Source organism: Diorhabda carinulata, chromosome Y, assembly GCF_026250575.1.
Source record: "Diorhabda carinulata isolate Delta chromosome Y, icDioCari1.1, whole genome shotgun sequence".
NCBI lineage: Eukaryota > Metazoa > Arthropoda > Insecta > Coleoptera > Chrysomelidae > Diorhabda > Diorhabda carinulata.
The window spans coordinates 6,177,076-6,204,098 of NC_079473.1; the positions used below are offsets into that span (position 1 = coordinate 6,177,076).

The 27,023-nt window shown below is 34.8% G+C and overlaps 1 protein-coding gene and 1 long non-coding RNA gene across 3 annotated transcripts; one reads left to right on the forward strand and one right to left on the reverse strand.

The window, feature by feature from the left end:
- The first annotated feature begins 15,590 nt into the window (after positions 1-15,590).
- LOC130902886 (uncharacterized) lies at positions 15,591-20,868 on the forward strand. Its single transcript, XM_057815167.1, has 10 exons — positions 15,591-15,620; positions 16,175-16,385; positions 16,449-16,607; positions 16,723-16,845; positions 16,908-17,122; positions 17,179-17,341; positions 17,399-17,510; positions 17,698-17,868; positions 20,491-20,743; positions 20,794-20,868. The coding sequence occupies exons 1-10, from the start codon at positions 15,591-15,593 to the stop codon at positions 20,866-20,868; spliced, it is 1,512 nt and encodes a 503-aa protein (XP_057671150.1).
- Positions 20,869-21,741: 873 nt separating this feature from the next.
- LOC130902994 (uncharacterized) lies at positions 21,742-23,222 on the reverse strand. 2 transcript variants are annotated; one of them, XR_009060488.1, is made up of 3 exons: positions 22,566-23,222; positions 21,954-22,193; positions 21,742-21,890 (listed from the first exon to the last, which is right to left on the reverse strand). It is a non-coding gene; the product is annotated as an uncharacterized LOC130902994 (long non-coding RNA). The 2 variants fall into 2 exon arrangements; XR_009060489.1 differs by lacking the exon at positions 21,742-21,890 and adding an exon at positions 22,289-22,502 and having other exon boundaries at positions 22,103-22,193.
- Positions 23,223-27,023: the final 3,801 nt, after the last annotated feature.

A 27,023-nucleotide genomic window follows, 5' to 3' on the forward strand; every position in this document is an offset into this window, starting at 1 on the left:
AGCGAGTAAATTTTATATGCATAAACCTCTGTAACTGAGATAACATTGTTTGTTTACTCATTCTTATTCTACCCACAAATTCCACACATAATTTCAAGTACGTAAGTACAAATTTTGAGCTTCAATTACCTTCAGTTTTAGTTTCGCTTTACTATCATACAGATGTTTATTTGAAAAATGCCAAAACGAAAGCTACAATCGTTATCATTACGTGAAAAACTGAAGTTAATATCCGTTTATGAAAGTGGGAAGACACGCGAAGAAGTTTGTGCCGAATTTAATGTGCCAAAATCTACTCTTTGTAGAATAGTTCAGAGTAAACATAAAATTGAATCACAATGTTCTGAAGGACAAGGAAAACTAAAACGTGTACGTTTATGAGAATATCCTGAACTTGAACAGTGTTTGCTAATATGGGTCAAGCAACTTCGTAACAAAAACGTTCCGGTAAGTGGACCGATGATTAAAGAAAAGGCACAAGATTTCGCGCGAAGGCTCGATATTCATAATTTTTGTAGCAGCAATGGTTGGATGGAAGGGTTTAAGAAAAGAAGCGGTATAGTTTTCAAAGCAATTTGTGGAGAAAGTAACGCTGTTGATGTTAACAAATGTGTAGCCAATGGATTGAAGACCTACCACTTCTATTACGCAATTATTCTGCTGATGATATTTTGAACGCAAACGAAACGGGTTTATTTTACAAGTGTCTAACCGATAAAACTTTTACCTTAAAAGGTGAGTCTTGTCATGGCGGAAAACTCAGTAAAGAGCGCATTACAATACTTCTAGTTGCTAACATGTCAGGAACTGAAAAGTTGCCTATCCTATTAATCGGAAAATCCAAATCTCCGCGATGTTTCAAAGGTGTTAAAACTCATTTACACACATAACACGTTCTTTTATTTTATTTAATAATTTAACCTGTATAACTGAAAGAACCTGTATTCTCACCTCTATTAATGGAACCCTATGTAAATGAGACAGATATTTATTTATACCTGTATATCTGAGACACTGGGTAAGTGGAGTACCTCTATAAGTGAAACGACAGTGCAGTCACTTAACCAAGTTTCACTGTATATAATTATGGAATAAACGGTTGATTGGATTGCATAGTGACAAATTGAGAAGTGTCAAATACGCATTAAGAAAACGAATGACAATATTAATACTGACAATTCCAGATCAGATAATACTTCGAATGGCTAATAAAGATGATGATAGTGAACAAAAGGGGAAAAGTGATGATTATTTCATAAAATACGTGAGAACAATTTGTGTGCTGCATTTACTACTACTACCACGCACACTCACTATTACACTGTATGACGCCTGTTTCGATGTTCTCTAGTTTCTATGTGTTTTGTACAAAACAAAAGATATTACCGCGTATAATTTGATTTCAAATGGTTAGTTAATTGAATTAGTAACTCACTAAAGGCATTGAAAAAAATATGGAATTTGATCCATTTGGTCGAAAGATACAAAAAACTACAGGAAGAGGTGATTCAACTGTTTTTGGTATTTGTAATAACTGCAAATCATCAATGGATTATTTCTTGTAGGAAATACTAGCTATAATAATTCAGACTGATTTAGAACAATTTTCAAATTCAGTGGTAAGTTCAGTAATTACTCATTTTGTACTGGATATTGTGAACAATTTAAAATTTTTGTATCTCTTAGATAAACCCCAACAAATTGGTATTGTGTGTTACATAACCCTAAAGTGATGAAAACGTTATTTTGGAGTAGGTAACCTCAAATATTTGAGAATCCCAAAGTGGGGGGGTTATTGTCTTCCCCGATTTGAACTATACGACGATGTATTTATAAGTTGGTAGCCTAGACCAGTTCCATGCATAAACAAAATATTGCGTTACCATAGCATACCGAACAATAACTTATTAAAAGTGTCAGTGTTAAGTTTTACGTCAAAAACGTAAACCAGAGTTACGCAATAAATTGAAAGAAAAAATATGTCCACCGAAAATGTGAAAATCGAAAAATTGGAGTATCGAGCCATCATCAAGTACCTGTATTTAGAAGCGTTAAGAGGTGAGCAGATTTACGAGGTAAATTTTCCATTGAAGATGATGACCGATCGGGAAGGCCAGCCCTGTGTCAGTCCTCGAAAATATCGATACAGTTTATGACAACAAAGCAACAATGGATGGAATGGCGACACTCTGGTTTTCCCAGACCTAAGGAGTTTCGTGTTCAAAATTGTGCTAGAAAAGTTCTTGCTCCAGTTTTTTGGGATTGCCATGGAGTAATCATGATTGATTTTTTTAATAAGGGTAGAACAATAACTGGAGATTACTATCCGACATTACTGATCACTCAACTGAAAAAAAGTTCAATAGGTCGTAAATTTTCTCCCAACGATGAGGTAATAAAAGGTGTGGAGGTCTTGTTGCGTAATAAAATATTTTGTCATTGAAATTTTGTTTGGTTTTATAGTAGGCTAAGAATTTTTCAATACATCCTCGTATCACCACAGAACTGCATAACGCAATAAATAACTAAATGATTTTCTTGGTTGTCTAGGGTTCTTTTCTGCTTAAAACGCCGGTTAGAAAGAAAACACTGTTATTACAGAATTTGCGCCTCGCCGTAGGATGGAGTAGAGCAATAATCTCGATCCTACATTGGGCCATTCTGCTCAGAATCCGCCTCGGAATCGTCTCTTTCATAGCTGACCCATGGATTTATATATTCAGCGCATGTTGTCGTTCGATTGGGTCCCTCGTGATCTCCGATTTTAACAACGTCATATCTATCATTTTCTTTAACCTTAACAATTTCGTGTGGATCTAAAAATTTTCTCTTTAATTTTGGATCAGATGTATATACTTCAAAGGGTGTGGTAGTTATGCTTCGCTGATAGGTCGAATTAGAGGCAGTCTGTACTTTGTCAACGTATTTGTACCACTTTCCTGGCTCTTCAAAACTGTGATTTGTTAAGATTGGTATAAGGGTCCTATTTGCCCTTTCCGCTTGTCCATTACCTCGTGGGACTCCACAAGTTGTTGACGCATGTTTAATATTTTCTTCTCGGCAATATAATTCGAATTCTTCAGAACGGAACGCGGATCCTCTGTCAGATATTATCATTGACGGGTTTCCAAATATTTTACGCTCACAACATATCACTTCTTTCGTCGTCGTTGATTTTGTTGATTTTAGGATGAAGCATTCCTTCTTTCTTTCGTACAGGACGAAGTGATATATTTTACGCTATTTTTCAAGACAACATGTCACTTCTTTCGTCGTGGTTGATTTTGTTGGATAAAGCCACACAAATTTGAAAAAGTCATCAACTATCACAAAAATGTGCTGATAATTTTTTTGTTCACTTCATTGGTCCTATTTGGTCGACGTAATACGTCTCTAGCGGACCTTCTAGTTTTTGTATAGGATGAAGCATTCATTCTTTCTTTCCTTCCTTTTTATTCCATAATATACAAGGTATACAGTTATTTTTAATCGTTTCTATTTTGTCTTTTAGTCTTGGTATGTAAAATTCCTTGTTTACTACTCCTTGTGTTTTTTTCTTTCAAAAATTTCCTATCTCGTGGACTTTTATTATTATTTTTTAAGTCTGCATGTTCTTTGGAATGACAAGTAATTTTAATCCATTATCGTATTTTTACAATATATCATGCTCTAAATAAAAATCTTCATACTCTTCGGTAGTCAAAATCCTTTTTATCGTCATCTGCCTACATCGTCTATACTCAATTTCATACTGAAATTCTTCTAGGGCCCATCGTGCAATTCCTGTTGTAAGGTCCCTTTTCTCCATGGTTTTTATGAATGCATTACAGTCTGTAACTATTTTAAATTTCGTTCCTAGCAAGTAGATTCGGAATTTCTTCACACTTTTAATAATGGCGAGTATTTCGAGCTCATAGCTTGTATACTTCATCTCTGCAGGGGTCGTCTTTCTACTCATGTAGTATATCCGGTGAAGCTTCGAATCGTCACTAGATCGCTGCTAAAAGAATGCTCAATAACTATGTATATTTGCATAGGTGTGTAGTTATGATTGGGACTTGTTTGTCACTTACTATGTATCCTAAAAATTTTACCTCGGTTTTCAACAGTTGACACTTTTTCTTTTTCATTTCTAGTCCATATTCTGCAGCTGTCTCTATCCCCTCTTCTTCGTTCGCACTCAAGATGATAACATGTAGTATATAACGTACATTCCTGCAGTCAACTCCCTGAAGACATGAGCGATGAATCGTTGGAAAACTACTTGACTACTACTTCCAAATGGACATTTCATAAACTCGTACTGACCAATCGGCGTTACAAAAGAAGTATATTTTGTGCTCTTGCTTCAACAGGTACATGAAAAAATCCATTTTTCAAATCAAGGGTGCTGAATATCCTTGCTCTCTGTAAGCTGTCTAGGACATCTTCAATAAGGGGAAGTGGAAATCTATCGCGTATTATATTTTTGTTTAATTTTCGATAATCGCAACAAATTCTGGTTCGGCCATCTCCTCGGTTCGCCGTCATAAGAAAAACAAATGTAAAACTTTTATAACTTTGAGTTTTGCCTGCGTAATGTTGTGACCAATTCTATCTACAGAACTTAACGTTGTCATGATTAAATTAAAAGATTTATTCTATGCAAAATATATACATTTTGAAAAAAAAATAGAAGAAAATAACTCTTTGTCTTTCGTTTATTAAAACTTAATCCTCTACCTTTCTACTCAGAAGACAAATATGTCGTTTTTACAGCAAAAGAAAAAACAAAATTATCATCTGGACTTGGAATAATAAAAGGAATATGAACAGTGTAGTCTTCTTTAAATTAGCAGGTTTGTCGTAACACTTTATTTTACAATGTTCTGCTATTGCGTACAGCTCTAATGATCAATTTAACAACGGAAAGTATATTAGAAGAAGAGCAATCACAAATTGAATGTAGTGGAAAAGCCAGTCCTTCATCAAGTGGTTTTGAGGATAAATTTGCGAATGAAGAGGTAAGATGAAAATACCAATTTTAAATATAGTAATTTTTAAATTTGTCTGTAGGAAAATGTTGCATCTGGTGATCTGATAGAAAAAACCAATCGCAATCAAGCAGAATATAAGGATACAGAAAAAAATTAAAAAGTAGCAGAATAAATAATAAATGAAATTAGTGATTCTAGAACTACTGAGAATATTGACAATACTCCATCTATTAGTATAACAATCAATAATATGAGTAGTTCAATTGATTCTCCGCTAAATTGGACATTGATCGCTGATTCCTCACAATTGTAACCAGATTTTGTGAAATTAGGATAAAACAATTGGATTATTTATGGAAACTCTAGTTCGAAATACACTTTGATTAGATAATGTTCGCCAAAAGCTCCGGGATTAGAATGTTCTATGACTTTGTTCAATAACCGTCGATCAGATCCGGGTATTTAAATTTCCATAGATAGTGAATATTCATATCATTATATTTGTAATTTGGATTGTAAATAAAGTGAATTCGACTTATATTTTGGATTGATTGATGTCTTATACCTAGTTATTTTCAAACTAAAACTATTTAGATAATGTTTCTGTTTGCCATTGAATACGAGAATTATTCAGAAAATGGGAAAGTTATGAAATTAAGAAAAGTTACTTCACACACTGACGCTAAATATCCATAGGCTTCTTCAAGATTTTTGCCAACAAAAACCGTTTCGCAGATTGTACCTCAATTAAGCTTATTCCAATTATTAAATGATGGTTTCATGTTGTGTCCAAAACGTATCATATAGAACATGAAATTATAGATGCAACTGGGAGTTGTTTCGTCCAAGGAAATTTTATAGTAAATCTAGCTTCAGAATTCGCGCTGAAGTAAATCGAATCGAAAAAAGTCTAGAGTTTTTCACAATAATTGCAGATGAAAATGAGTGGAATAATTAAGAAAGTCCAAACCGGAATTTCCAAGATGTAACTTCTTGCAGTATACAGCAACTTTCCATATCTCCGATTGAATTGAGCCAGGTAAATTTAGTTTTCAAAGACACTGTGTAAAACAAGGTGTATAGAAATGCTCGAAGCAGTGTTGACCTTAATGAAACAACTTCCTGCATTCCCCGCTCTTCTAGAAGCTCTTGATAGTTCAACGGAAGGTAGAGGAAGTAATGAATGTGCTTTCCTGCACTCTATTCTGTCCTAAGAGTTCTCATTCGTTGTCTTAGTTCTGTCTGAGAAACTTGGAATAACTTTACCTTCAATTCCAAGCAGAGTACATAGATATGCACATAGCTTCTTAACTCAGATACAGAGAATTCAGGAAAAACGAGTCAACAGTTGTTCATACTTTTATCCGTTACATCCACAACTTTTCTTGAAATAGGTGTTTAGTAGAAATTGAAAATCAAGTACTCGTCTGCTCCCGATTTTTCCAGGTTGGTTTTCACATTTTCCCAGTCAAAATTTGGTCAATTTACTATCACTCTTCTATTATGATGAATATTAATTTTAGAAAATACAAGAATCAAATTTTTTTAGTTTAAGTAATTCTTCGCTCACTGCTGTTTTTCTTTTCTATACTTTTTACGATACACAACAATATTCTAAAAAAATGTTGAGAATCTTTGATTTATGCATCGAAATTACGCGAAAAAAAATTGCTATTTTCAAGTTGTTTTATTGGAATTTATTGAAATTGATAGACTTGAGACATAAGAAAAATTATCGGCTTGATAGTTGAATAATAAATTAAGTCATATTTTTGAAATTTTTGTGCCAAATGGAATTGGGCATCAAATTGACGGAAAGGGGCATAAAAATGATTTATTATTGAAATTTATTTAAATTTAAAAAATAGGATTTTTTCAACAAACTTTATTGAGAAAATTAACAAATTTTTACAAAAATTAGAACGGAAATTTGAATTCCGATAGAAAATTTTTTTAAAAATCACGACACCGCCACTCAAAAGTATTTTTCTGCTATTCTCCTTATACTTCGTCCTCCTTCTCTTCTTCTACTTCTTGCTTCTCCTCTTCTTCTTCGTAGTCTTCGTTTGATTGGATTGCACAGTGACAAATTGACAAGTGTAAAAGAAGCATTAAGAAAACGAATGGTAATACCAATACTGACAACTCCACATCAGATAATACTTCGAATGGCTAATCAAGATGCTAATAGAAAACAAAATGGGGAAGTGATTCGAATAATAGAGGCAAATATTTAAATACAATAAATATATGTAAAAACTTATTGTATAAAGTACAAATCAGCTAAGAAAAGGCCAGACGCGTCATAACTGACAAAGTCCGCAATAATTTCCTTCTCTCTTAGGCCCATTCCATTTATGTGACACTGGCGTTTTTTTACGATTGTTCGGTATTTTTCATATAGAAATGCAAGTGCTAAATAGACGCAACGCTGCACGAATGCCGCATGGTCCAAATCAGAATTCGAAGGTAAGTCGTCGCGTAACCATGGATCTATGGAGTGTAGAGAAGGAGGAACATCTCTGGGTTAAAAAATGTGAGCTGATTTTTGATGGGAAAATAGGTGGCGCTGATTATAGAGGGTATTCGCTTGAAAAACAGAATCTCGTTAAATTAACTTTATTATTTAGCTATTTATTTGGTTTAGATAATACATATATTCTAATATGAAAAAAAAGTAGAATCATGTAACAATAATGAAATAGTATAAAAAAAACATTTTGGTTGATTAAAATAAAATATTGAATTTTATTTGTAACTAATATAATAATTATAGCGATATAATTAGATCAATAAAAATAATAGAATAATAAAAAAAATATTTCGGTTCATAAAAATAAAATATTGAACTTCATTAGCAACTAATATAATAGTTATAGTCATATAAAAATATCAATTTTGAATGAATTTTGCTTTCTAAGAGATTCAAACATGACTTACCTTTGGTATTCCAAAGAGACTTGCTTGTTTTATATTTTGAGATGAACGAATACCACAATCTTTTAAAGAACCACTTATACATCCAGAAATACAACAAGTTTTCACCATGATTTTTTTACTATTTATTTAATATTTTTAAACGTTGTTTAATTCTTTTCACCACCTACATAATATTCTGTTTTCGTTAGTTTATAGAATCTGAAGCTAGTTTCAGATATAGTAAGTGTTTAACTTCAGATCTCAATCTCATAGTACAATCAGCGCCACGTATTATCCCTACAGAATTCAGACCATATTTTAAACGTACCGTCCATAAGAGATGTTACTCCTTCTCTACACTCCATACATGGGTCTATTACCATCCCGAGCCTCTCTTCGATATTGCCAAGCCTTTACTTAGGAAGGAAAGTACGGTAATATTATAAATAATTTGCGCTTATGGTCAGATGCATAACCGAACGAACATCGGACATTCAGCATTTAGTATTATTCGTTGTTCAGTAGATAGTGTGATTTATTGTGTTCGGTGTTATTTTTTAGTCTGTGCCATAGTTTATTCTACAGATAGCGCTGTTTTTGAACATTAGGGACAAAATCGTTTTAATAATGTCCGCAAAAAAAGTTGGAAAGCAAGGTCTTGGTTGGATATCTTGATTGAAAATGTTTTAAAGTGGACTGTATACAATGTGAGAAGCACAATAAAACGATTTGTTTCGATTTTCACTTTATTGTACAAATGCTTTGTGTGCCTGAACAAAAAACGCTGTTGGCCTCGTGGCTCCTTGATGATTGATGTCTGTCTTCTTCTGCGCAAGCCCGGTTACTCTAGGTAGGCGCATGTGCCAAGTTCAGTAGCGCACTCAACATAATTTAAATATATACATTAAATGGTTAAACATACCGGCCTCCTTGAAAGGCTCGACTTTCAAACGACAAATAATATAAAAAATTATGAAATTTATATGTGTTTTCAAACAACTTAAAAGTAAAATGTCAAAATAAATGTCAATCACTAAGAAACACTTTTTAAACGTCTATGGGTAGGACGCAAATTTCTGACACCGCCCTCCTCGGGATTCCATTCTTCGCACGGAGGGTAACTACTCTAGTGATGCCATCGCTGCCTGGATGCAGCTTAACAATGCGAGCTAAAGCCCAATACAATGGCGGCGAATTCTTATCCTTCAATAAAGCGAGAGCTCCTGTATTGAGAAGTTCTTTACTTGCAGTTTTCCACTTTACACGTTGCTGCAAAGTTGAGACGTATTCGGAAGACCAACGTCGCCAATAATGATGATACATTTGCTGCAGTGCATGATACGTTGATAGCCTGTTAACTGGTATTTGCTGAACGTTTGATTGAGGTATGGCCTTCAACACGTCGCCAATTAAAAAGTGACTGGGAGTTAAAGGACAAAGGTCGTTGGGATCATCGGTTAATGGGATGAGAGGTCTAGAATTAAGAGTGGCCTCCACCTGAATGCATAGGGTGGTAAAATCTTCCAAAGACAAGCAGTTTAGACCTATCACTCTTTTTAGATGATATTTGGCCGATTTCACAGCCGATTCCCACAAACCACCCATATGCGGGCTGTTCGCAGGGTTAAAATGCCACCGAATTCCTTGTGTGTCACAAAATGTAGAAAATGAATTGTCTTGTTCTAATGTTTTTAGGAACGATCGCAAATCATTGTTTGCTCCAACGAAACATCCCCCATTGTCAGAATATATATCACTGCATAGACCGCGCCGTGAAACAAATCTTTTGAGGACGTTTAGAAACGAATTTGCAGTTAAATCAGTTGCTACCTCTAAATGCACAGCCTTGGTAGTCATGCAAATAAAAATACACAAATATGCCTTTATAAATTTTCTATTTCTGTGCTTAACTTCCTTGACCGAAAATGGCCCCGCGTAATCGATGCCACTGCTTAAAAACGGTCTAGCTTGTGCGAAGCGTACGCTAGGTAAGTTTCCCATTTTTTCATTGTAAGAGCGAGGCTTTACTCGAAAGCAAGTTATACATTGATGTAAAATCTTTTTGACAATTCGTTTACCCCGCAATGGCCAAAAGTTGTTTCTGAAAGAGGCCAAAGTTGCTTGAGCACCAGCGTGTAATAATAATGTATGCTCTCTTTCGATTAGAAGGCGCGTGACGTGACCATTATGAGGTATGACGTAAGGGAATTTTTTGTCAAATGAAAAGTTTGAATTGACAATTCTCCCCCCTACCCGCAATAAATGATCGCTATCTAAAAATGGGTTTAAAGTTAACAATTTTGAATGAGCGTTTAGCGGTTTATTTTTAATTAAACATTTTATTTCTTCCGCAAAATGCACTGATTGCGTTGCCCTTATAATACTTTGTTTTGCCAGTTTTAATTCGTGCACTGTGAGTTTTGTACCGTATATTCTATCATGTTTTGCACGTAATGTGTGTTTAATTTGTCGAAATTAGAATATCTCTCGAATATCGTACTATCAGCTATAATTACATTTTGTGTTAACGCGGAATTTTTTACCTCTGGTAATTCATTGAGTGGTAAAAAATTATTATTCGTGACCGGTTGATTAGGATTGCTTAGAAAGAATGGCCCGTTCCACCACATGTCGCATTCGAGCAGCTGACTGGGTAGTGATCCTCTCGAGATGATGTCAGCCGCGTTGTGTTCGGATTTTACATGTTGCCAATTTTCGATTTTGGATTTTCCTTGTATGTCCGCTACGCGGTTTGCTACAAATGTTTTTAAAAGTGCGGGTTCCGTATTTAACCACGATAAAACGATGGTTGAATCAGTATAATAAAAAATGTTAGATATACGACAAGTAAAAGCCTCCATGAGCTTAGCTGTCAGATTCGTTGCTAATAAAGCTGCGTTTAGCTCCAAGCGTGGCAACGTGACAACCTTTAAAGGTGCTACTCTTGATTTAGCACAAATTAAACGTACAGAGCATTGTCCGGAGTTATCTACAGTTCGTAGGTATGAACACGCACCATACGCGATAGTAGATGCATCGCTGAAAGTGTGAATTTCAATAATATTGGCTTTGGGAACTGTTATTTGTCAAGGAATTTTAATTGTAGCCAAAATAGGTAATTCCTTTTGTAAATGAATAAACTCTGAAATTATTGGTGAAGGAGCAATTTGATCCCAATCTACTTTGTGCTGCCAAAGTTTTTGCATGATAACTTTGGCTTTAACAATTACTGGACCGACCAAGCCAAATGGATCGAATAACTGAGCAATTACGGAGAGTATTTCGCGTTTTGTGAAATTGTTATTTTCAATTTGTATTGAATCTGTACTGAAATGTAGCGTGTCTGATTGAGAGTTCCAGACAAGCCCTAAAGTTTTTGATTGGTCATCGGTTGATAGATAATGATCTGGTAGATCTGAAATGTTGTTAATATCGTTGAAAATGTTTGGTTTGTTAGTTTTCCACTTCCGAAGAGGAAAGGATCCACTTTCTAAAATGTTGGTGATGTTGGTGTCTGTACCAGTGATGAGGTCATCAACATAAAAATCGCGAGTTATTACTTGTGATGCTACTGGGTACTTTTTACTGTTTTCTAAAGCGAGTTGGTGCAAGCATCGTATAGCAATGAATGAAGCTGGAGCTGTGCCGTATGTTACGGTGTTTAATGTGTAGACTTCTAGAGGCAGGTTTGGATCCGAACGCCACATAATTCGCTGTAAATCACGTTGCTCTTCTACAATTTCCACCTGCCGGTACATCTTCTCTATGTCCGCTACCATTGCTACATTGTGTTGTCTAAAACGAATGATGATAGCAAAAAAATCTTCCTGTATTGTAGAACCCACCATTAGCGTATCATTCAACGAAATACCGTTTCCTGTTTTGGCGGATGCATCGAACACCACTCGTAGTTTAGTGGTTGCACTATCCTTCACGACACCATGATGTGGTAGGTAAAAAACTCCCTTTCCATCCACTTCCGTTGCCCACGTCGGCACCTTGGTCATGTGCCCGAGTTTTTCATATTCCCTCATGAACTCCGAATATTGTTGACGTATGACTGTATCATTGATCAGTTTACTTTCTAATTTGTGAAACCTTTTAATCGCATTCATCTTCGAATTCCCCAAATCGCCTACACCTTCGCGAACTGGCAACGTCGCACGAAATCTGCCAGTTTCGGTCCGCTGAATTGTTTTTAGGAAATGTTCTTCGCATTGTTTTTCTTCAATCGTCCGTTTGGTTTTGTTATCGTCTTGGTATTCCTCGATTTTCCAAAATTTCTCAATTGCGTTTTCAAGCGTAGTTGTGATTAAATTACATGATATGGTATTACTACTGTTATTTTGAATTGAATAATTTTGATATATGGGTCCCGATATGACCCATCCAAATAATGTTTTCTGAAGTATCGGTTTACCGTCGCCGAGTTTAAATTGCCCATCCGCTAAAATATCCCAAAAGACACCTGCGCCTAAGAGAATATCCAGTTTGGCGGATTTATCGAATTCAGGATCCGCAAGAGTAATGTGTTTCGTTTCGGTATATTTAAATGTTGACAATCGATTTTGAAGTTTGGAATATTACCCGCTATTTGGTTTATAACTAAAAATGTAGCATTTTGTTGAAAAGAATTGTTTTCTCTTGAAATTATATCAATATTTAATTGCTCTGTGATATTAGTAGTAACCTGATTAACACCGATCACTGGTAAGTTTATTTTGGTCCCAAGCAGCACAGTGTCGTTACTATGACGTCAATTATAGGCCATTGGCGACCAATGGGGACGTCTAAAATGACGTGATTATGACGGGTTAATGTCACATCCTACAGACGTCAACTAATGACGTACCTAGTCCGGCTGGTGAGACGTCAAAATGACGTACTTACTTTTGACAAATGACGTATAAGTAGGATCAAAAATATAAAAAAATGCGTTCAAATTAATACCAGTTTATTACAAAATCTTAAAAAACTACATACTATTACACTTATAGAACATAAAAGTTGAAATAAGGAATTACTAATGATGCAATAATGAAAATGACAACCATTCCTGCTTGAAAGGAAAAACAATACATTTCGAAAAAACTTTGTGGCAGTGCAATAACTCGATATACTCTGATAAATTTTGGATGCGATAAACATAGAATTCTTTTGAGTCGACAGGGTATTTGTAAAATGAACGGTAATCCTGAAACCTCCTACCTAATATAAAAACTGCTCCATTATTATCCACTACTATATTTTCTATTTTGAAAACCAGTCCTTCTAAGGTAAGACAAAAACAATTTGCTTCTGAATATGATGCAATAGAAAAAATAAAATCTTTATAATGAAGCTTTTTATACTGCTTGCAAGAGAAATTTGGCGTTGGTCCTAAGAAATGGGACAATTCACATTTACAGAAGTGTTCATCATCAGGTGAAGTAGAGTCATGTTTTTCGTACACTGTCATTTCAATTTCTTTTAAGCGTCTATTAATCTGTTGTAATGGTTTATTCGGAGACTGAACTAACGATTTTAAATGGTGGAGATAATTTTCAAATGGAAATGCTGACGAATTGTCTAGTGGCCCGAAATTTTCAACGTCATCTGCCAAATGTAATAAGGAATGTACATTGTAAACTAAGAACTCTAATCCGTAGATCTTTTCACTGTGCGTTACGAATAAATGCAAAAGTTGGCGCGCAAATGGAACTCCGAATTTTTCAATATGGCGTTTAGAAATAAGTATCATAATTGAACAATGAAATAGCAAAAAATGCTCATATATTGCCAAATCGACATTCCCATACAAAGCAACTGGCCCAATATACAGTAAAAATGTTCGAAATTCCGTTGCTTTCCAATCTGCCAACTGAGACAAACTGCGCCCTTTCCGATTGAATTCTACTGGAATACATTTACTGAGAAAAACAATTTTTTCAGATACATTTTGAAATGCAGTAGAGCTCATTTTGGCTCGGCTTGCGCGTCCTGTCCAAATACGCAAAAGTTTTTTCATTACACCTAGACAAACTAGGTGCATATAGTCTAAAGAAAAGACATAGATCAAATCTATAGGAAGAGCTATTAGAGGGGATTCTCCATGATGATGAGATACATCAATTTTAGTCCGAAAAGATTCGTTGTCTCTCTTGTTAAAAGGTAAATTTTTGAAAATGACACGTCCCAGGTGTTCTCCAGAGTTGTCGCACCTTTCACAGGAACTATACCCTGAATGGGTCTTCACACATTTCAGATATGCGCGCGCAGGAGCATCGCAAACAAAGCTGTGAACTTTTACTTCATGGATATTATTATTAATTTCAATGCCCGTGGTAAGTAAGTTCGATAACTCAATTAAAAAATCTTCTAAAAACGCTGACAATAAATTTGGTTTGCCACTTCCTAAAAAAGAACCAACAACAAACGGCTCACTCTTAAAATTTTTTACAAGTGCTAAAATGGGCCAGAGATCATGTTTCTGACCATTTCTATAAATGGGCAGTCCATCTACATTAAATGAAATGTTGATAATGCTGTACTGAGAAATATTAGGCACTGACAATAACTTTAATTTTAAAGCGTTAACAAGTCCAAAATGACAATATTCGCCATTTAACAACGATTTTGTTTTCGTTTCTCTGGGCGTTTTCAGCAGCGTTCGACTGTCTAACGGTAACTCATTATGGTATGGATGCAAGATATGCAAGAGATGAGTAACTACTGTACGTCGAACGTACCTTGAAGCTGCCCAGTTTGACAATTTCGAATGCAAATCGCTAGGCGGCGGTTCATTAGAAAATAAATCGTTAGGGGGCACGTTACTGGAATAGGAAGTCAAATGGTTGTATAACGTCGCATCATTGAAGAGCAAATTTTCATTAGGCGAGTTTACATTAAAATCTAAATCTCTTGAGGAACAGGTGTCATTTTCACTTTCACACATTGAATCAGCAAAAAAAAACGGAATTTGATGATTCATTGGAATCATTATTAACTATTAAAGATGTATTATAACAATTCTGACTCACAGGTGCTAAATTTGCTTCTGCCACCCTTCTGTAGAGTTGTCTTTGACTAACAACACTTTTTTTCTTACAGGTTGCCATGCTGCTGCTTTTTCAATTTCTCTGGTGCATGTTTCAACCACACCTTGATGGTATCGTCTATTTCTTTCTGACTGACTAGAGGGGAGCTTTTTCTTACAGCACCTAAAAATGTTGTTTCAGATTAATAATAAATATGCACCTACAAGTGAAAACACTTACCAATAATCACATCCTTTACGTTTAAGTTTTTAAAAGCCGTTTTCTCACCTCGTTTGCCACCAAAATTCCAATTAGTTGCAAGAGAATAAGTGAACAAAAAATTTAAAATGCGGTTTGTATGTCCAGTAAAATCTCTCCCTCCAAAAGTCGATAGATATGCCGACTGGAATCACATAATTTAAATTGTAAAATACATATTAAGTGGTACAGAACACCCACCAAAGCCAGGCAATTATTTTTTTCACTCAGGTATGTTTCCAATTTGGTAATATCCTCTTGAGAATTCAAAGGAAACTGTACGCCTATATCATCTGGTAAATCTGTATTACTGGCGTGATTGCCACTGCGATCTTGTTTTCGGATCCACTGCAAAATTTGATTGTTCTGTTCTCTAATGGTCTTCAATAAAGTGATTACATCATCTTGAGTGTTTGCTGGCATGGACAAAATATACCTTAGTACCAAAACAGTTTTTACATTATTTTTTGGTTTTTACCTCCATTACTTTCCACTACACCCAAGCAGCACAGTGTCGTTATAATGACGTCAATTATTGGACATTATTAGTCGGCGACGTCGTAGACCAATAAGCGACGTCCATATGACGTGACATTTCAGATGTCATTTTGACGTCGTCTAGAGACGTCTTTCGTACGTTTGTTTTCGGTCGTTTTAAGTGCTTTTTAATCAACTATAAAAAAAATTAGAACGAAAGTTTATTACAAAAACTAAGCCCTATACGTGCTTTATAAAAAATTGTACATTTTAAATTGTTGTTTACCTAAAATTTGGATATAAATATAAATTCATTAATTAGCAATGAAAATACTAAACTGACGTTTTAAGTGGAAATGCAATTTGAATTTAAAGATGAAGTGAGAATGTTGTAATTAACAATTATTTAACTATTTTATTAGTAGGAAACAATTATTTTTAGCATCGATTCCTGTCGAGGCTGTCGACCAAGATTTAATTTTGGCGCGTTTTTAATCGAAATGCCACGATACGATACGAGACGTGCAGGCGCATGCGTGCTGGACTGCTGGTGTGAACGCGTGTGCGCGTAATGGCGGACGGCTTTCACATCGAAGGAAAATACGTCCAAAGAAATTTTCCACTGATGATGAGCAGGAAGAAGTGCTGTCATCATCAGAAGATGATTTTCCAAAAAACAAGAAACCCCTACCTAGACCAAAACCAATAATACGGAAGTCTATTACAAACATATTATCTGGTAATGAGATTTATGCTTAAAGATATCTGGCACATATAAATTTTTAACTGTCTACTGTTTAAGATTATTCTGGCCCAATTCAAACTTTTCCATTAGCTTCAGCTGGACAATCGCAAAGGTCGTTTGAGGATAGTGATTCTACAAATCAACTTTATTATTTGCCACCTCAACATTCAGCAAAAGATACTCAATTGACTAAATCTTCAGGACAAATTATTAGAGGTAAAAAATATAATTGTCCATTTGCATGAATTGTTTAAAATGTATACTTTAAACTGTGAGTTATTATTTATGTCCATTATTTCCTAGGAGAATTTGTTAATTCTCTATTTTACAGGTTCTGCGTCAAATCAGTCATTTTGCCAGGCTGCTGTTTCGAACTCGTCACCATATAATCCGTCAACTAGTAAAGCAACTGATGTACAGAGCAACATCAGAGCTGTAGTGGAAAGTAATGGAGGTAAAAACCAAAAAATAATGTAAAAACTGTTTTGGTACTAAGGTATATTTTGTCCATGCCAGCAAACACTCAAGATGATGTAATCACTTTATTGAAGACCATTAGAGAACAGAACAATCAAATTTTGCAGTGGATCCGAAAACAAGATCGCAGTGGCAATCACGCCAGTAATACAGATTTACCAGATGATATAGGCGTACAGTTTCCTTTGAATTCTCAAGAGGATATTACCAAATTGGAAACATACCTGAGTGAAAAAAATAATTGCCTGGCTTTGGTGGGTGTTCTGTACCACTTAATATGTATTTTACAATTTAAATTATGTGATTCCAGTCGGCATATCTATCGACTTTTGGAGGGAGAGATTTTACTGGACATACAAACCGCATTTTAAATTTTTTGTTCACTTATTCTCTTGCAACTAATTGGAATTTTTGTGGCAAACGAGGTGAGAAAAAGGCTTTTAAAAACTTAAACGTAAAGGATGTGATTATTGGTAAGTGTTTTCACTTGTAGGTGCATATTTATTATTAATCTGAAACAACATTTTTAGGTGCTGTAAGAAAAAGCTCCCCTCTAGTCAGTCAGAAAGAAATAGACGATACCATCAAGGTGTGGTTGAAACATGCACCAGAGAAATTGAAAAAGCAGCAGCATGGCAACCTGTAAGAAAAAAAGTGTTGTTAGTCAAAGACAACTCTACAGAAGGGTGGCAGAAGCAAATTTAGCACCTGTGAGTCAGAATTGTTATAATACATCTTTAATAGTTAATAATGATTCCAATGAATCATCAAATTCCGTTTTTTTTGCTGATTCAATGTGTGAAAGTAAACATGACACCTGTTCCTCAAGAGATTTAGATTTTAATGTAAACTCGCCTAATGAAAATTTGCTCTTCAATGATGCGACGTTATACAACCATTTGACTTCCTATTCCAGTAACGTGCCCCCTAACGATTTATTTTCTAATGAACCGCCGCCTAGCGATTTGCATTCGAAATTGTCAAACTGGGCAGCTTCAAGGTACGTTCGACGTACAGTAGTTACTCATCTCTTGCATATCTTGCATCCATACCATAATGAGTTACCGTTAGACAGTCGAACGCTGCTGAAAACGCCCAGAGAAACGAAAACAAAATCGTTGTTAAATGGCGAATATTGTCATTTTGGACTTGTTAACGCTTTAAAATTAAAGTTATTGTCAGTGCCTAATATTTCTGAGTACAGCATTATCAACATTTCATTTAATGTAGATGGACTGCCCATTTATAGAAATGGTCAGAAACATGATCTCTGGCCCATTTTAGCACTTGTAAAAAATTTTAAGAGTGAGCCGTTTGTTGTTGGTTCTTTTTTAGGAAGTGGCAAACCAAATTTATTGTCAGCGTTTTTAGAAGATTTTTTAATTGAGTTATCGAACTTACTTACCACGGGCATTGAAATTAATAATAATATCGATGAAGTAAAAGTTCACAGCTTTGTTTGCGATGCTCCTGCGCGCGCATATCTGAAATGTGTGAAGACCCATTCAGGGTATAGTTCCTGTGAAAGGTGCGACAACTCTGGAGAACACCTGGGACGTGTCATTTTCAAAAATTTACCTTTTAACAAGAGAGACAACGAATCTTTTCGGACTAAAATTGATGTATCTCATCATCATGGAGAATCCCCTCTAATAGCTCTTCCTATAGATTTGATCTATGTCTTTTCTTTAGACTATATGCACCTAGTTTGTCTAGGTGTAATGAAAAAACTTTTGCGTATTTGGACAGGACGCGCAAGCCGAGCCAAAATGAGCTCTACTGCATTTCAAAATGTATCTGAAAAAATTGTTTTTCTCAGTAAATGTATTCCAGTAGAATTCAATCGGAGAGGGCGCAGTTTGTCTCAGTTGGCAGATTGGAAAGCAACGGAATTTCGAACATTTTTACTGTATATTGGGCCAGTTGCTTTGTATGGGAATGTCGATTTGGCAATATATGAGCATTTTTTGCTATTTCATTGTTCAATTATGATACTTATTTCTAAACGCCATATTGAAAAATTCGGAGTTCCATTTGCGCGCCAACTTTTGCATTTATTCGTAACGCACAGTGAAAAGATCTACGGATTAGAGTTCTTAGTTTACAATGTACATTCCTTATTACATTTGGCAGATGACGTTGAAAATTTCGGGCCACTAGACAATTCGTCAGCATTTCCATTTGAAAATTATCTCCACCATTTAAAATCGTTAGTTCAGTCTCCGAATAAACCGTTACAACAGATTAATAGACGCTTAAAAGAAATTGAAATGACAGTGTACGAAAAACATGACTCTACTTCACCTGATGATGAACACTTCTGTAAATGTGAATTGTCCCATTTCTTAGGACCAACGCCAAATTTCTCTTGCAAGCAGTATAAAAAGCTTCATTATAAAGATTTTATTTTTTCTATTGCATCATATTCAGAAGCAAATTGTTTTTGTCTTACCTTCGAAGGACTGGTTTTCAAAATAGAAAATATAGTAGTGGATAATAATGGAGCAGTTTTTATATTAGGTAGGAGGTTTCAGGATTACCGTTCATTTTACAAATACCCTGTCGACTCAAAAGAATTCTATGTTTATCGCATCCAAAATTTATCAGAGTATATCGAGTTATTGCACTGCCACAAAGTTTTGTATTGTTTTTCCTTTCAAGCAGGAATGGTTGTCATTTTCATTATTGCATCATTAGTAATTCCTTATTTCAACTTTTATGTTCTATAAGTGTAATAGTATGTAGTTTTTTAAGATTTTGTAATAAACTGGTATTAATTTGAACGCATTTTTTTATATTTTTGATCCTACTTATACGTCATTTGTCAAAAGTAAGTACGTCATTTTGACGTCTCACCAGCCGGACTAGGTACGTCATTAGTTGACGTCTGTAGGATGTGACATTAACCCGTCATAATCACGTCATTTTAGACGTCCCCATTGGTCGCCAATGGCCTATAATTGACGTCATAGTAACGACACTGTGCTGCTTGGGACCAAAATAAACTTACCAGTGATCGGTGTTAATCAGGTTACTACTAATATCACAGAGCAATTAAATATTGATATAATTTCAAGAGAAAACAATTCTTTTCAACAAAATGCTACATTTTTAGTTATAAACCAAATAGCGGGTAATATTCCACACTTCAAAATCGATTGTCAACATTTAAATATACCGAAACGAAACACATTACTCTTGCGGATCCTGAATTCGATAAATCCGCCTAACTGGATATTCTCTTAGGCGCAGGTGTCTTTTGGGATATTTTAGCGGATGGGCAATTTAAACTCGGCGACGGTAAACCGATACTTCAGAAAACATTATTTGGATGGGTCATATCGGGACCCATATATCAAAATTATTCAATTCAAAATAACAGTAGTAATACCATATCATGTAATTTAATCACAACTACGCTTGAAAACGCAATTGAGAAATTTTGGAAAATCGAGGAATACCAAGACGATAACAAAACCAAACGGACGATTGAAGAAAAACAATGCGAAGAACATTTCCTAAAAACAATTCAGCGGACCGAAACTGGCAGATTTCGTGCGACGTTGCCAGTTCGCGAAGGTGTAGGCGATTTGGGGAATTCGAAGATGAATGCGATTAAAAGGTTTCACAAATTAGAAAGTAAACTGATCAATGATACAGTCATACGTCAACAATATTCGGAGTTCATGAGGGAATATGAAAAACTCGGGCACATGACCAAGGTGCCGACGTGGGCAACGGAAGTGGATGGAAAGGGAGTTTTTTACCTACCACATCATGGTGTCGTGAAGGATAGTGCAACCACTAAACTACGAGTGGTGTTCGATGCATCCGCCAAAACAGGAAACGGTATTTCGTTGAATGATACGCTAATGGTGGGTCCTACAATACAGGAAGATCTTTTTGCTATAATCATTCGTTTTAGACAACACAATGTAGCAATGGTAGCGGACATAGGGAAGATGTACCGGCAGGTGGAAATTGTAGAAGAGCAACGTGATTTACAGCGAATTATGTGGCGTTCGGATCCAAACCTGCCTCTAGAAGTCTACACATTAAACACCGTAACATACGGCACAGCTCCAGCTTCATTCATTGCTATACGATGCTTGCACCAACTCGCTTTAGAAAACAGTAAAAAGTACCCAGTAGCATCACAAGTAATAACTCGCGATTTTTATGTTGATGACCTCATCACTGGTACAGACACCAACATCACCAACATTTTAGAAAGTGGATCCTTTCCTCTTCGGAAGTGGAAAACTAACAAACCAAACATTTTCAACGATATTAACAACATTTCAGATCTACCAGATCATTATCTATCAACCGATGACCAATCAAAAACTTTAGGGCTTGTCTGGAACTCTCAATCAGACACGCTACATTTCAGTACAGATTCAATACAAATTGAAAATAACAATTTCACAAAACGCGAAATACTCTCCGTAATTGCTCAGTTATTCGATCCATTTGGCTTGGTCGGTCCAGTAATTGTTAAAGCCAAAGTTATCATGCAAAAACTTTGGCAGCACAAAGTAGATTGGGATCAAATTGCTCCTTCACCAATAATTTCAGAGTTTATTCATTTACAAAAGGAATTACCTATTTTGGCTACAATTAAAATTCCTTGACAAATAACAGTTCCCAAAGCCAATATTATTGAAATTCACACTTTCAGCGATGCATCTACTATCGCGTATGGTGCGTGTTCATACCTACGAACTGTAGATAACTGTAACTGTAACCTGTAAAATAGAGAATTAACAAATTCTCCTAGGAAATAATGGACATAAATAATAACTCACAGTTTAAAGTATACATTTTAAACAATTCATGCAAATGGACAATTATATTTTTTACCTCTAATAATTTGTCCTGAAGATTTAGTCAATTGAGTATCTTTTGCTGAATGTTGAGGTGGCAAATAATAAAGTTGATTTGTAGAATCACTATCCTCAAACGACCTTTGCGATTGTCCAGCTGAAGCTAATGGAAAAGTTTGAATTGGGCCAGAATAATCTAAAACAGTAGACAGTTAATAATTTATATGTGCCAGATATCTTTAAGTATAAATCTCATTACCAGATAATATGTTTGTAATAGACTTCCGTATTATTGGTTTTGGTCTAGGTAGGGGTTTCTTGTTTTTTGGAAAATCATCTTCTGATGATGACAGCACTTCTTCCTGCTCATCATCAGTGGAAAATTTCTTTGGACGTATTTTCCTTCGAGGTGAAATAATTGCTGATTCCTCAGCATCTGTAGTTAAATCTGAGGTAATTTCAGCCTTTTTAATTTTTTTCTCCGCAATCTTATAGTCGTCTAAAAACAAGTAATAAATACGAGTTTTTTGAAAAAAATCACAGATATTTAATAGAAAGTGATAAAGCAGTTTAGGTTTAGGCAGCAAAACTAACCAGTCTGGAAAAAAATTCGCTTAATAATTTGGTGATTAAGTTTCCAGCTGTTATCCTGGGGAGGCTCTTGTCCAGATTTTAATAATTTTATAAAATTTCCGGTTGTCTGTTTTGGCGGCCAAAAGACTTCTCGTTTAAGCGGTGTTAACCAGGCAGAGTGAACAAGAGAAATTCCACCATTGTTCTGGAATTCAACGCCAACGTAACAATTCATCTAAATAATAAAGACAGTTCCCAACACCAAAATTGTAATAAAATAATGCAGATTTATACTCACTTTGAAAAATTTGTTGCCACGGCCGAAATTAACAAGAATCACCCCGGAAATGCTAGAGTTACTGGATTTCCGTGAAATTGCCGCCAAACAACTTTTTGCTGCCGTCCGCCATTACGCGCACACGCGTTCACACCAGCAGTCCAGCACGCATGCGCCTGCACGTCTCGTATCGTATCGTGGCATTTCGATTAAAAACGCGCCAAAATTAAATCTTGGTCGACAGCCTCGACAGGAATCGATGCTAAAAATAATTGTTTCCTACTAATAAAATAGTTAAATAATTGTTAATTACAACATTCTCACTTCATCTTTAAATTCAAATTGCATTTCCACTTAAAACGTCAGTTTAGTATTTTCATTGCTAATTAATGAATTTATATTTATATCCAAATTTTAGGTAAACAACAATTTAAAATGTACAATTTTTTATAAAGCACGTATAGGGCTTAGTTTTTGTAATAAACTTTCGTTCTAATTTTTTTTATAGTTGATTAAAAAGCACTTAAAACGACCGAAAACAAACGTACGAAAGACGTCTCTAGACGACGTCAAAATGACATCTGAAATGTCACGTCATATGGACGTCGCTTATTGGTCTACGACGTCGCCGACTAATAATGTCCAATAATTGACGTCATTATAACGACACTGTGCTGCTTGGGGTAGTACCGATATTTAATTTTCGCGCAAGGTCAGAGGTTATTAGATTTGATTGAGAACCCGAGTCTAACAATGCACGTGCTTTGATTAAATTGCCTGATTTGTCTTTGAGGAATACAGCCGCTGTGCTAAGACCCAGCTAGCAAGGGCACGTCATAATGACGTCAACATTTGGTGATCACTGGTCGAAAACACTGAGACCACCAAAAATCGACGTGATAATAACGTCAAATAATTGACGTGTATAACACGACATCTTGTCACGTCATAATGACGAGACTATCTAGTGATAACTCATCTGAAAAAATCAGATATATTTCATTTGTTTTATTTTGTGACTAATGTAATTATTTTGTGAGGCTATTTTCGATAATAAACAACCATGACATTGAAAATTCCGGCATTTTTTTATTTATTAAGTCCAAAAAAAATTGAGATCTTTTTATATAGTATTTAAACAAAACCTATAATATTATCTAATATCTATAAATAATTTTTTTTAAGAAACTTCCTATAAAAATTTATAATTGGCGGGATCTACTAAGGTAACGCGTATGCGCTTGCGCCGCTAGCCAACATGATGATGACAACCCGCCATCCACAACGAACGACCATTTTATATTAATCATAAACCGGCTTGGTTATTATGATTATATATTTTATTATGAATATATATTTTATTTAATAATAGTTAGATGATCTGCGGTGCTGCTATTAGTGTTTTTAGTTTTTCTGTTGTTCCATTGTGGTAAGTATAATAATTATTATAGTTATTTATATTTTTTGATTTGAATATATCTGGTTAAAGGTTATGGCATGTATGGTCGAAAATGATAATTCAATTTCTCAATTCTTAATTTTATTCAGTTATAATTTTCATGTTTCAAGCGAAACATTTATGATTGGGAAATAGCCAATTGGAGGTATTGATTGAATAAATTGCCTCCAAAATTTTAGCGCTGAAATAGATGAAGAAACTGAATAAACCATATGTCTTAACTTCATACATTGACTTAAATGGCTATATTTGTAATGCTATGATTTACCTTGTTTGTCTCAAATAGAAGTAGATTTTATGCATTTTTATTAACTTGGTATTTAGCAGTGGTATGAGTTTTGACCTTTATTTTGTAGTAACAATGGCATTTGTGGGTGTAGAATTTTCCGAAAATGGTTTAATAGGTTTGGTTCATTCTTCCTGGTTCACCCCTTTGAAGCAGAATGTTTTGTGGCCACCATACAGAACGAGTGCTGCTTTCAATAGGGCTCTCACACTATGTGAAGAACCAAATGAACATAATTGGAAGTTGTCTGGAGTAAAAAGAATATTTTTTGAATGTGGTGCGTGATTTAGTTTTGTTTCATTAAGTTTATATTTTCAAAAGAATTTTAAAGAGTTGTGGTGTGGTTCTGGGTATTTGTTATACATATTTGTTTTTTATTTTTCAGATGATCTCAACAAGGCACAAAAAAAACTGAAGAAATGCGAATATAATTCGGACAACCTTACTTCAGATTGTGAGGGAGAGCGAACTAGGAGAAAATTCGTTAGTAGAAGGATTTTGAGTGACAGTGAAAGTGAAGGAGAAACAGTATCAAATCTGATAAGGCCTCCATCTTTCCAAAAATATATTTCTGTGAGTGGCTCTGGTAAGTACACTTTTCTATAAATATGTTTCTATTTAAAATAGCTTTAATCGAAATAATGTCTAACTTATTTTTTTATTTACAAATAATTTTTTAAGAGGATGAAATATTTTTATAGATATTAATAGGTATGAGATCAAACTGGGCTCTACGCAGTTAGCGTAGATACTAAGCGTACAATCTGACACTGAAAATAAATAATAAAAAATTAGAATTCTTCTTTTGTTTTAGGTAAGTCAGCTTCTAGGCCGATTGTGAAACCAAATTCACAAATATCTCCACCAACTTCCACTAGACAAAGTACAGAATTGCTTTCTCAAACACCTGGGGGATCACATTCGCAATCAATTCAAACAACTTCCAATATACAGTCTGAAGAGAATACAGATAGAATTCATCCAAAAAGTAGGTTCTTTTATTTGTTTAATACTGTGAATAATTTTTTTTTATATATATATAATAGATTTAGAGAAAATTTTTCGGGAATTGAAAAAGTTGAGAGAAGAGGTCAAGGAAGTAAAGACTCTTTTAAAAAACTCTCGAAGTTCAGTAGTTGCTAGTCTACCCAATGACATACCCGTGCAGTTTCCAATAGACGATCAAAGGAGGTTTGAAAATTTGGAACAATATTTGAAATCCGAAGAAAAATTTAATGATTTGGTAAGTACTTTTTACATAGAATTTCATTAAAAGTGAATTAAGAATTAGACATCTCCCATTGATTTAAGTGTAATTGTGATCTAAATATTTATTGTACTTACTCTAAAATAGAATTTTGTGATAGTTTTATTATGGAGGTCTATTATAGTAGTTTTATTTTTTGCTTTAGGCATCCTACCTTTCCTCAATTGGAGGAAATGGCACCACAGCTCATGTTAATAGAATCATGAGACTACTCTTGACCAACGGTTTGGCCAAATTGTATAATTTTGCTGGGCAGAGAAACAATAAAGTGCTATTTTCCAACACTTTAGTGAAATCTGTCATCATTCGTAAGTACTATTCGTTGTTTTTGTGTGGTACTGCCTAAATTCGTCCTTCATAAAGCATAATAGAATAATACTATTTTTTTATTTCTGCGACAGGGATAATTCTCATTAAATAACCACTCATTTATTTCGTTACAGGTGCCATACAAATCAAAACTCCCTTGACCTCTCAAGCAGATGTGGAAAATGCTATCAAAATATGGCTAAAACATGCCAAACAACGTGAGCAAAAAAGAAATGCTGGTGCTCTGGTTTGATTGTATTATCAACTACTTTTTATGAATTATTAGCATATATTTTTATTTTTAAAAATGTCAAAACGTAAGTTGAAAGAATTGGTTGGTTCAAGACAAAAGTGTAGAAGGGCTTTACAAGCGACCAAACAAGAATTTCAATATAAGTCAAGAACCTCTGTTAACCCTGGACGGGGTGCAGAAAATGTTGATGAAACAAATGACTGCTTTTTCTTCAATGATACTATTAGCAGAAACACTAGTAGTACTAGTACTAGTACATCATCTGTTAAAGTTGATAAATCAATCAGTTCTGATAACAATGATTCATTGTGCACAGAAACTTCTATTGCTAATGATTTGGCTGAATGGGCTATAAAACATAAAATTTCACTTTCCTACTTCATTTGCTTCATCCTTACCACCCTGAACTTCCTTTAGACAGTCGTACCTTGTTATCAACCCCAAAATTTACACCAATTGTTGATATAGAATCTGGTCAGTTCTGTTATTTTGGATTGAGGAGTGCTCTTTCTAAGCTTATTTCAAATGATACTTGTGTAGACAAAATTCAAATTAGTTTTAATGTTGATGGCATTCCACTCTTCAAAAGTTCAAAAATGCAGTTTTGGCCTATTTTGGGATTAATAAAAAATATTTCTGGTAGTAGACTTTTTGCAATTTCCATCTTTTGTGGAAAAAATAAACCACATCCTTTAAATACATTTCTTCATCCATTCATAGTAGAATTGAAAGATTTATTGCAAAATGGTTTTGTTATTTGTAACAAACACTTCACATTAGAGGTACATAGTTTTGTGTGCGATGCACCTGCAAGGGCCTATCTAAAAGGCACTAAATTCCACTCAGGATATTCTTCTTGTGATAGATGCACAATTCACGGAGAATATTATAAACACAAGGTAGAT